At 32.8% G+C, this 13139-nt stretch overlaps 1 protein-coding gene across 1 annotated transcript; it reads right to left on the reverse strand.

The window, feature by feature from the left end:
- Positions 1-439: 439 nt before the first annotated feature.
- LOC126702423 (ethylene-responsive transcription factor ERF118-like) lies at positions 440-2895 on the reverse strand. Its single transcript, XM_050401120.1, has 2 exons — positions 2398-2895; positions 440-1444 (listed from the first exon to the last, which is right to left on the reverse strand). The coding sequence occupies exon 2, from the start codon at positions 1428-1430 to the stop codon at positions 450-452; it is 981 nt and encodes a 326-aa protein (XP_050257077.1). The 5' UTR covers positions 1431-1444; positions 2398-2895; the 3' UTR covers positions 440-449.
- Between the last annotated feature and the right edge of the window lie 10244 nt (positions 2896-13139).

Raw genomic sequence — 13139 nt, forward strand, 5'->3', positions numbered from 1 at the left:
GTTAAGATTTTTAATTAATATCAATACAATAATATATAGGCCAGGAAAATTTGTGATTTTTCATTCGAATCAATAAACTGAAAATGTTTTCAAGAGCACTTTTTTAGGAATATAACCAAAGACCTAAAAACATGAAATAAAATAAATCAAAAATCAAAGTCGCAAAAAATAACAAAATTGCTCATTAAAAGAAAAAAGTTGCACTCTTACAAACAGCTCATATGTGGGAGCAAGAGAGTTTAAAAAACTTGGGACGGCTATTAAAGCACAGAGAAAAACCCAAGAACTCTTTTGCTCCCTAACAAAGATGGCTAAAAACTCCAAAACTCTGCAAAATGTTTTGGGAGCTCTCTTGGAATAACTACTACTACTACTATTTTGCTAACTACAAAATGTTCCCAAAAAAAAAAATTTAGGAAGGAGTTGCAAAACTTATGAGCTTGTAAAATTTAGGTCCTCATCCAAGAAAAATCCTCAGTTGCAAATTCAATATCGATTGGAGGAAGATCATAGTCCTTGCCCCATTCATCTTCAAGCATAGGATAAACATCAATGTCATTGATATAGATAGCATTGAAATTTTGATTGTCAAACTGCGGAAACAACTCTAGAATAGATGGTGATGTTATTGGGGCTTCACAGAAATCCAAAACCGATTGTTCTTCTTCAAGAATTGGAAACACACTGCCTTCTTCTATGATTGTATTACCAATTCCATTACCAAGTAGAGCTGAAATAGAGTTGTGTAGAAATAGTTCCACATTGTCTTCTTCTTTGATTGAATTTCCAATTCCATTACCAAGTAGAGCTGGTGTAGAGACCTCAAGCACAGATGATGGGGAGGATGGATGAGAAAACACACCTTTGGTCTCTTCCGTGTCATTCCCATCAGTTGATAAGGAATTCTTATTCTTCTGTAACCATAGCAATCTGTCAATCTCATAAGTCCTTTTCCGATAAGCTGCAGCTGCCTCAAGTTCAGTATCAAAAGTACCAAGCCAGACCCGACGGCCTAAAATTGGATCACGAATCTCCGCACTATACTTCCCCCATGGCCTACGCCGAACACCCTTGTATATCGATGATCTTCCACCTTTACTTTTGTAACGAAACCTACTACTCTCACTATCGTCCTTATCATCCCAAACCTGATTATCAATAGTACTAATTTCCTGTTTGCCTTTATTTGAACTGTGTTGCGGACAAGTATCTGTATCTGAATCATGTTGGAGTCCCGGAAGCAAAATCTCTATGACACTGCGCTTAACGGTCATTGACTCATCTTTAAGATCATATTCTTCATCATCATCGCTTGAAGAATCAGTGGCATAAGGATCAAGGTATATAATACGAACTTTCCTCATAGAGTTTTTCTTGGATGTGTCACAATTGTTGTCTTGATTTAATCTTTGCTTTTTGCGTTCAGGCATGTAGAGTCAAACCCCTAAAAATTTTCAAAATGAAATAAAATTAAAACTCTACCCCTAAAACCCAAATTGAAAAAACAACAATCTTTTCTGAGAGGTAGTTCGAAAGAACTTAAATAATAATTAAAATCAAAATATATTAAAAATAAAACAAAATAGAATAAATAATCCTAAAACTGATTGAAACCATTGCCTATCATAAGTGTTTATTGACTTATTTTCTTTTGTACAACCTTTTTATACATCTTCCATTATTATAACTATCAAATTATTTTAAAAAATAACAATAATATTATACTTTAACCAATTTTTTATCAAATAAGTAAATAAGCTTTTTGATAAAGAGCTACGTTGAAACACAGTTCCAATTTTTTGCTTATTCCTTTTTGTGAAAGTTAAAATTTGATTCTACTTTAAAAAATTGAGACTTTAAAAGCTTGTACATAAAAATTTAACCAAAAGCTGAATAGACAAAAAATATAATATTTGTTCCAACATTGAATAAGTAAAAATAAATAAAACAAAATAGAACAGAAATCCTAAAACCCATTAACACCCTTGCCATGCATGAATCATAAATTAAACACAGAAGTAATATTTGTTCCTACATTGAATAAGCAAAGATAAATAAATAAAACAGAATAGATTGAAAATCCTAAAACCCTTTGATATGAATCATAATTTGAACACAAAAATAGAATTTGTTGCTACATTGAACAAGCAAAAATAAATAAATAAAACAAAATAGAACAGAAATCCTAAAACCCATTAACAACCTTGCCATGAATCATAAATTAAACACAGAATAATATGTGTTCTGTCATTTGAATAAGCAAAGATAAATAACTAAAACAGAATAGAATAAAAATCCTAAAACCCTTGCCATGAATTATAAATTAAACACAGAAGTCATAATTGTTCCTACATTGAATAAGCAACAATAAATAAATAGACAAAAAAACCTACATACCGTTTTGATTTTAATAGCATGGAAAAGGTTGGGGAAGTTTGTTTCAGGGTCTGACAATGACACCAAGATTGCATGCAGAAGGTGATCAAGAACAAGAGGAACGTGATAAAGGGAGAGATTAACAGAGCTTCTTCAGATAAGTCCTCTGCTTCACACTCCTCTCTATCTCTCTTGGGAAGCCTCACTGTCTTGTCGGGGAGAGAAACACAGAGAGAAAGAGAGATACAATTACAAGGTAGTGAGAAAGAACAAAAAGAGAATGTTATATATATATGTACTCCAGAATTTGAATGCCTTTTTCAATTCCGAAAAGGAAGAGGAAACACAAAGAAAACCAAGAAAGCAATGTAACTATTAAATTTTGGTGCTTACCCAAGTCGGTGAGTGGTTTTCTCTTTTCAATATAGTTTCTCTTCTTGAATTCTCTCTTACTCACACTCTGTCTCTCTGTTCTCTTCGAACCATGAAAGACCACTGTACTAATCCTATTCGACCTTGGTTTGGTTCTGCTTCCACTAGGACCACTATTACAGGCTTCGAATTTGAATTATATATATACGAGTGAGAGCCTTTTTTTTTATATTATTATTATTAACACTAGTATTATATATATATATATATATGGGTAAAATATAAACTGACCATAAATAAAAATTTTAAATAAAGAAAATCCTCGCGCAGAGGAGACGTGTCATGCTGATCCGAGATCCTTTGTCAAGTTTGCAACTTTTGTCAAGCTGGCCAGTTGTTTAGATAATAAAGTGATGTTTAGAATTCGTCATGATATGAAGGTAGATAAGAAAGTGATGTGTACAATAAGTCGTTATGTGAACTAATCAAATAGTAACGTTACAATCATAAATTATTTTATAATATTTTTACAAATTTTAAGGATGTAAAATTCAAATATCTCTAAAATTTAGGGAGTAAAATTCAAATGCTAAAATACAGTGTAAAATCGAAATACTCCCAAATTTTAGGAGGTAAAATCTAAATTCTAAAATTTTAAGATGTAAAATCCAAACACTACCAAACTTTAGGGGTGTAATTTGCGATTTATCCTAGTTATTAATTAATTCCCAACCATCATGAAGATAGAGAAAGTTTGAATAAAAAAATAACCAAATATTTGTACCACGTCTCCTTGTATGTTGCTTTTATTAGAATTGCACAATGGCGAATGCCAAATTGACACACCTTATGAAGATGATTTTTTGTGTTTAGTGATCTAAATACTAAAATTTTAACATTTGGTACACTTGATGCAAGTGCTTTAGAAATTTATGAAATTTGTGTATAATATTATTTTGTTAGTGTCGGGGACGTTTTTGCGACAAGGGCCAAAAATGCGAAAACAGCCCAAATCTCCCCTTGGGTTCTTTAGAAGTGTTTGTTTATGGAGAATCAAGCCCAAAATTCACAATGTATAAAAAACAAAGGCTAATGGTGCTTTGACAAGAGAGAATCAAAATGCTAACAATAGAAATGCAGAAAAAGCATAGAAAACATAACAGGTCTGAAACTTCGACCCACAGTCACACAGAAGAAGAAATTGAGGAAGTTCGTGAGGAAGAGAGGGAAGGTTCCCCTGTACCCATATTTCCACCCCTAAGGTTCAGAATTGTGAGAATATCTCTTGGCTCAGTGGGTTTTTGCTCTCAAGTTTCAGCTTTATAGGGAAAACGTGGTTTAACAGGTCTGAAACTTCGACCCGCAGTCACACAGAAGAGGAAATTAAGGGAGGTCGTGAGGAAGAAAGGGAAGGTTCCCCTGTACCCATATTTCCACCCCCAAGCTTCGGAATTGTGAGATTGTTGACTGGCTAAATGGGTTTTTGCTCTGAAGTTTCAGCTCCTTAGCTAGAACGTGGCTTATGGTTTTCTTTGTTGAAGAAAGACTCTTGTATTGAGCTTGGGGTGTTGCTCTCAGAGTAAAACCTCCTCCCTTGTTTTGAATCTGATTGTGGAATTTATATTGAGTTTGGGGTGCTTTAAGTGATTGGTTTTTGGTTAATAGAAAAGGCTTTGGACCCCAACGTGTTAAGCAAGTAGTAATTTTCAGGTTTGCTTTTGTTTGGATAAAAGGAAGGATTACTTTTATCATCATTAATGGAAATGCTTGACTAAACCCTCATTGGCTCCTCATTTTCAGTTGTTTCAGACCATTGGGAGGCTTAACTAGATGAGAGCTAGCAGCTGAAATTGGCCAATGAGAGTCAACCATTTTTAAAGGAAAAAAAAAGGTTCGGACAGAAACTTTGGGCCACAGTCACACAGAGCATAAAAGCTGTTTTGGGGTGGAAATTTTGGATACAAGACCTCCTCCATGAGCCTAAGGTGCTACCAGTGTCCCTTGCCCACTTGGTAACACGCATGGACTGGGCTCATGCAAAAGATCCGAAAGGAACCGAACCATACCCTCCAAACCACACTTCCTCAATTTCCCCAAAAAGTCGCATGGGCTTGGGCCATGCTTAAAAGAATAAAATAAAACATAATACATGAATTGGGCTTGTAAAAATGTGTCGCGAAAATGGGTATTAACAGTTAGTAATATAAAATTTTATATTTCAGCTATAAAGAAAATAAAAAATAAAAAGATACAATTAATTTCTTTAAATGTATATTATCATCAATAACAGAGAACGCCTATGTGATTAATTGATTGCATTGCTATTTTCAAATTATGTTTTATGTAAATGAGATAACAATACGAATCAAAATTACAAAAAATTTAAAAATATATAGACCAAAATGAAAACATGGCCAAAATATTGGGACCAAAAAGGTATTTTTGCCTTATTTTTTACAATTATATAGGCTTGTCTCCTTGCATGTGCTCTGATGTATGCTTAAAAACTTTTTCTTCTTTTTTTTAATAAAAAATTTAAATACTTTCTAAGTTAAATTAAGTAAATTAAATTCTACAAGAATGTGGTATAAAACTCAAGTTTTACACCCTTCAATCCTAATATATCATATCATCATATCACATATTAAATAATAGGCATAATCACACACAATCAATTTTAATATCCATAGGATTCTCAAAAAAAAAAAAATTTAATATCCATATGAAAATCCAACATAATTAAGAATTTATTGAGATGTTATTAAGTGTAGTAGAATATATTTAATTTTAAGTAAAAAAAATATGGTATGGCAATCTCTTATTGAATGGTATAAAACATGGGTTTTACGCCCCCATACTTACTAAATTCGGACTCTTAATTAAGTATTAAAGTATTAGAAGGTATCTTGAAATATAGCAAGACATATTTTGATTTGTGAATTTTGGATTCAATTTTGAAAGGCCGAAAATTATGCCGAAACATAATACCAATAGGGCTGGTATCACAAACTTTTCATCTTTCATGAGTACCACAATTAATCAAACAACTTTAATTAATAGAGTCCGAATTTGGTAAAGATGGATTATAAAACTCATATTTTACACTATTCAATAAGACATCGTCACATCAGCATTTTACTAACTTAATACATCCTACCACACGGTCCACACCTAATAACACCACATCAGTCTTTTACTTAAAACCAAAAATATGGTGTTTATTGGGATGTTAGTTTGTGTGATCAAATATATTTATATTTTAGTAATATAATGATATGGCATGTCCTTATAGGAAGGCATAAATCAAAAGGTTTACACTAAGTTCTTATAGAATTTAATCTCAATTAATAAGAGTAATGATATGTGCTGCTCTGGGAGCATTGATGGTGTTTGCACGTGATGTTGGAGTAAATGAGGTAATCTTTAAAGGTGACTCCTTGAAAGTTTGCAACGCTTTGCATGGGAGAACTGTGGCACCAACAACTGTAAACAATGTTATTGTTGGTACGCTTTGCCATCTTCAAGGGTTTCGCCGAGCTGAAGTAGCACATTTTAAGAAGGAAGGAAGTAAGTCAGCCCACATTTTAGCTCATCATGCAAAATTTGTTGATGATTTTGTAGCTTGAGTTGACGAAACTAGGGGTGTCAATGTTCGACCCAACCCGCGAACACGACACGAACCCGACACGGGTTTTTTCGGGTTAGGGTTGGGCCTTAATGGGTTGGGGTCATAAATGGATTGACCCGAAAGCAACACGATAAGAAACGTGTCATAAGTGGGTCAACCCGCATAACCCGTAATAAACACATTTGACATGCAAATTTATTTTTGTCAACCCAAAATAACCCACTTAACACAACCTGTTTAACTTGTATAACAAATAAATATTTATTTTATTTTAGATTTGTCAAATACCTTTTATATCCAACATATATTTTAAATTTGAAAAGAAAAGTGAGTAATTATAAAAGTTTACAAGGGATATAATGGGAAATTTAAACTTTACAAACCTTAGAACTACTAATACTTTTTTTTTTTTTTTGGCATAGAACTTGCACAAATAAAATTGGATGAGATTGTGGAAGATGTTATGAATTTGGACATCAACAAAGAAATTATGGATGATAATCGTGGTCATAGTCAGGATTAGTCTACTGTTTGCTTAAATTCTTTCAATATTGATACTTAACATTTGGCGAATTTCAAGGATATTATATTTTTTTTGAACTATGTTATTTTATTTTTGTTAAACTTTGTTATTTTGAATTTGGTTTGAAGGGTATGTATTTCTTTTGGAGTGTAAAAAACTTATTTCTAGATAAATGTTATATTTTTGTTGAACTATATTATTTTGAATATGGGTTGAAGACTTGAAGTGTATGCACTGTTTTTTGGGATCTAAAAAAAATTATTTTTACATGGATGTTATATTTAATATTATGCAAATTGAAATGGGTTGTATTACATTCGTGTCAACCCAACACGACTCGTTTATTAAGTATGTCAAATGGGTTGGGTCAAGTCAACCCACCTTATTAACAGGTCGGGTTAGGGTTGAAGGATCATGACACGATTATTAAATGGGTCGGGTTAGGGTTGAGCCAATTAGTCAAATACTCCTACCTCGATATGACACGAACCCGACACGCTAATCCGAATTGACACCCTAGACGAGACCCCTAGGCATTTTAGGAGCTGAAATTGCTCAAGATCGATGTAACTGTTATTTCTTGAGTTCAATGAAGATAAGTCACAAGCTTCCTATCAAAAAAACAATAGTAAAATTAAAGAATATTAACCATTATTAGGAAATTTTGTTTAACAGCTAAGAAAAAGAATGTTGCTCTTTTTAAATTACAATCACCATTCATAAGAAACTTCAAACTCTTTCAGATCTCTATACTCTCCTCAATTTCCCACGTCTAAAGTGGAGAACCATACGGATTTGAAATGGGAGTCTCAAATTAGTTAATAACTTGGTCAGAAACTACATAATTGTTCTCTCCAGGGTTATATGTTCTGATGTTCAATTCCTCTCTGGTTTAGCCTCCCATCATATCCCATTAGAGGATATCTCTTAATCATCTGGACCATCTTCTACCCCTGCAATCAAAGTAGTTGGTAGACCATGACATTGTATCCCACACACAATCTTCTGCTCTAATTTCATATCTTTATAGGCTTTTCTATTATCATCATCTCAAACGAATCAAAAGTGCTCAAATTCCATTGAAATATTCTTCTTTGATTAGATTTAATTGATTCGTCTCTCCTTCCACTAAGTCCTACCTAGGTTCGCATGAATTTTTCCTGCCCTGAAGATGGGGCAAGGTGGGAATGGGTCTTCCCTGCCCTACCTTGGCTCACGCCCATCTCCGAAACACACTTGTCTTTTACTCTTTCGGCACTCTCACTGATACAGTGACACCCCTCCTTTTTTTTTTCATCATTTCTATGTCATCGTTGTCAAAGCCACCAAATTAAGGATGGCAAAATTGCTTCACCATGCACCCCATCCCAACTTGCTTCACTCTCATCCTGATCAAGCTTTCCAAACCTCAAAGAAGGGACGAAAACCTATAATTCGACCCTATTAGAAGTAAGTGATTAAATGATTAAATTTATCATATCCCAATAATTTAAGCTTTTGGGATAGCAAAAGTAACAAAACCTAATTCAAAGGGGCCAAAAAAATATCCTCAGAGCTCAGTTGAAAATGGAAAAAAAGAGTGAGAATCAAATGAAAAAGTTTCTTCTTGTTTTTTAATTTAAACTATAAAATAGTAGGATTTTAGTTAATTTTTAAAGATTACTGCTATGAAGTGTGACATTTAAATATTTTCTATAAATTTGTTTTCCAAAAAAAAACTCAAAATAGTTTACAATGCTAGTTCTATTGGCTGTTTGGGATGCAGCACAACAGGTCCTTTCACAAATAAATTGGAGCTAGCAGGGAGTGAGATGGTTCACCAGATCAGAAACCTTCTGGCTTTGAAGTGGTATCTTCAGCCTTTTTACCTGAAAATTGGTTTGGATAAATAGCTTAGAGAAAACTAATGAGGCAGTTTGTTGAGAAATATGTTTGTTTATCTTGAGAACATTGTTATGAATATATATATATATATATATATAAATCAGCTTTACCATTTTCAGTCTGACCAATTTCTTCTCTAATGGATATTAGAGTATTGCAAAATCAAATTCTGCCTGTGAAGAAGGTAATAATTTGTTCTTAACCAACAAAAGAAGACAAAGAAAAGGAACTATTGGTGTACCTTGCTTTCATTTTCTGTTGGTTCAACCATTTAAGTGTCTCCAGAATTGGCCATGATATTGTTAAGTCCTTCAAAACCATAATCTTCAGGCTCAATGTGTTCTGCAATTAAAATGACTCACAGTTAGCCATAGTAAACTTACTGAATAGGGAAGCCATTTTGAAAAATGTGATTTTAGATACCTTGAAATCCCTGAAGTCAAGAATGAATTCTTAGGCAACAGTTCCATTGATTTCATGCTGCAGAAAGATAAATGAAATAACTTCTTTTTCAAGATCAAACACATACATGTGCAATATAAAAGCAAAAGATGATAAAGAATTGAAGAGGGTAAAAATATAGCCTGACGGACCTCCATTAAATGGGCCTGACGAATCCATTTCCGTGGGCCGATAGAGGGCAAGCCCAACTTGTGTAAAGGCTTGTTATGGATAGATACAGCAGAAACCCTAGATGAGAAATACTTGTGATACACACTTAATCACCATAGAATCCCAAGGTAAATGGAATCTTAGCACGAAGAGGATTCTAGAAGATATGCGCATTAATGAAGATCTTCTCTACAAGGAAATGTCTTGTCCATCATGTTTGGGACTATTCAAGAGGATTCCTATAAGGAAAAGACTTCTACACCAAGGAAGAGAGGCCAACCTTCTACTGCTATAAAAGCCTCAATACCCTCACAAATCGAGGTACGCATAATTTACCCTTCTCTAGCACTCTAGAGTTGTGAGAATAGTTCTAACTTGACTTTCGGAGGGTATTTAGCCGACATCACACCGATGCTCTTTGTTAGGTCTCCTCTCTTTTCTGTGCAAATATCGTTACGAGCGTGCGAGGATTGTATAGCTCACTGGTGATATTTACGGCATCATCAAGAATGATTTGGGAACTTCCAAACATTTTGCCATGTAGTTTGCATTAAAGATTGTTTCCTTTGAGGCTTCAGCGAGTCTCCAAGAGCAGCCTAATACATAGCACAAGCATCCAAGAGCAGACTGGGTCAGAAACTTCTTGGAAGAACTAATGGCTTAGAAGAAGAAAGTGCACTCACTAATCACTACCCTTGAAGATCATAGCCAAGCAAGCAAATAGTTTCTCATATAGGAAAACCCAAGATTTATTTTCTTTTGACTAATTAATTAACTTCTAGTTAATTTAGCCTAATAAAATAACATATTCATAAGTTTTTTTTTTTCTTCTCTTTCTCCTATAAATTTGGGCTACACAGCACACACTTATACTTCATTTTAATATTTACAAATTTATTTTATATACTATGAATAAGATATTAATTGACAATATAATTATTTTTTATTTTTGTCATTATTGTTATAAGTTAAAGAAACTAGAATGCCAAGAAGTAATTTTTAAAAAAATTATTAAAAAAGAAGAGATAGTAAATGTTGATGACGATGAAGAAATAAGTTTGCAAAATGATAAACATGATGATATCATTGATTAGACAATATGATGAATATGATGAAAATAAATTATTATTTTTGGGTCATTTGTATTATATTATCACTTTTAAATTTAAGCAATTTGAATGTGTATGTTATAAACACATACTAGTTTGATTTATTTAGTAAGCTCGTTAAATATTATTACATAGGTGACGAATAAATTAGTCATTATTTGAATATATTTATAATGAATATACCATTTATATATGTATATCTATATTTCTTTTATAAATTTTATTAAGTGTTTGTGTATCTTACAATACACACTACGATACGATACACGATACAAAAAAATCAAAAATCGATTCACTATACAATTCACGTCTATGTCGATAAATATTGTACAATGATGACCTAATCCCAAGATCCATTATTGTAGCCAGGGATGGAACTACTCAAGGGCTAAGAGGGGCCATGCCCCCCCCCCCCTACCCTCCCCCTCCCCCTCAACCTTTGAAACAAAAAATACTAGTATGTATATTAACAAAAAGAATTTTAATTCTAGCTCTTAAATTTATATATTTTGCCCCCTTCCCCAAAAAATTTACAAATTGACCCAAGAAATCCAACAAATAGATAACAAGAAAAATCTATAAAAAAAAAAATGCAAATACCCAGATAATAAGAAAAATCTTTGGACAAATCATAAATCCAGTCTAAGCAAAAACAATAATAACAAATCAATTACAAATCCTAGCAAAAAAAATTACAAAAACCCAATACCCTTTACCCAATTTTTCCCTCTCACTTGAGAGCTCTATGCCTCTCTCAAATGACTCCACCCTCATAGTCATAGTGAAAACTCCTATACCACATATCAATCGCTCCATCCACACATTAATTAGACCTTGAAAATATTAAGACATGCCAATTAACTTACAAAACTCTTGATTATAAAATACTATTATTAAATTTTTTTCAAAAGAAAAAATACAAATAATCATTAATAAATTAATTCTAATAATGCAACTTTGTCAACCTCTGGTATTGATATTCCAATTTTTTAAAATTTTTAAACAAAAACCTTCGACCCCCTAAGTTTAAAATTTGGTTCCGTCCCTAATGGTAGCCCATGAAACTAACAAAAGATAACTTATAACATTAGCCAACTCATACCCACAAAATCCAGCACAATCCAAAATTAAGGGCCTGGATCCAAGCTCTTTTCTATCACTGCGTGGACCAAGCCCAACACAAAAAAGAAGCCAGCAAAAAAAAAAAAAAAAAAAAAAGTTGTATTGGAGGGCAAAAAAGACATTTCACACTAACTTGGGCCCCATTAAAAATGAGAAAATTTAGAGACAATAAAATTTCACTACATTTTCACATTACTTTTGTTTTTAGTTGTGGTGGGTCTTATTGTGAAAATATTATAATAGAAAAAAGTTAACTAAAACCCTAAGTGCATTAATTTATGAAATATTTTTAGTAATTTTTATAAGAGTAGAAAAAAAAAATTTTGAGAAATGCTATATCTACAAAATTTTTACAATATTTTCACAACAAATTTCAAGTGATAGATTATTATAAAAATGTTATAGACATAATATTTTTCTACTTTTTGACAATTTTTTAAATTTTTTTAAAAAGTGGTATCAAACTTTTTTTTACTAATAAATGCTTTAAAAGCACCGTTCTAGACCATTATAATAATTGAATGTATCTGTGGTACAACTCGTTTAAAATCTCTTAAGTGGGCTTGGAGAGCATGCATCAAAACCATGAGCCCTTGATGAGTGCAATGAGTAATGTTCACGTACCGACCCATCATAAAAAAAAAAATTAATAAATAAATAAATAAAAAACTCTCAAATCTTGGGCCATCTTTTTCACCGTGTTACATCTCTTACTCTTACTGGTTAAATATATATAAACCAATAAAAACGCTAACAAATTTTTCTTACTCGTGAAAGAAGGGATCAGACGTTGGCTTTCTTAGAAAAAGAGGAGAAGAAAATATGCTTTGTATACAGTATCTTTTTTTTCTTTAAATTTTTTTTTTACCCTATGGTCTTGCTTTTTTTTTTTCTTTAACTTTTGATTTATAATAAGGTCAAGAGCACCTTCCCCAATCTGCTGGAATCCAATTGGTCCATACCCCATTAAATTCCTGCAATAGTTAGTTTGAAATAGGTGTTCGGTCAAACCATGCTTTTATAGATGGCCCTTATTTTTTGAAAATTAAAGCCCAATAAGTGTGTGGTAGGCCATATGTCGCATCTTTAGCGCTCATGATTAGACTCATGCTGACCCCTCCCCACTTCTTCCTCAGTGGCTGAAATTTGAGTGCTCCATATATCTCATTTTCACTCGAATCCGAATCTCAAAAAAAATTTGAAACGATTGACATTATTTTTTTAACTGAAATTGTGACTTAAAAGTTACTGTTTATAAATAATGTACGCGTAGAACTGTGCGTAACAAATATTGAGTTATTCAAACTGTGACTCATAAAAATTCAAATAAATAACCAACTCAAGTGGACCCAACTTGACAGTACCAGATTTAAAGAATATTTCGAATCGGATCCCTTGATCTTTATTGATTCCATAGGTAGCTACAAAGAATGTGTGCCACACATACAGCCAGGTAGGTAGGTGTAAAAGCTTTTAGGTGCTCTGGTGTCCTGAGCTACACAGAATAGAAACC

Source organism: Quercus robur, chromosome 10 (assembly GCF_932294415.1).
Source record: "Quercus robur chromosome 10, dhQueRobu3.1, whole genome shotgun sequence".
NCBI lineage: Eukaryota > Viridiplantae > Streptophyta > Magnoliopsida > Fagales > Fagaceae > Quercus > Quercus robur.

What these genes read in the sequence shown, in the direction of transcription:
- LOC126702423 (XM_050401120.1), bottom strand. Translation starts at nt 1,430, where the DNA reads ATGCCTGAACGCAAAAAGCAAAGATTAAATCAAGACAACAATTGTGAC.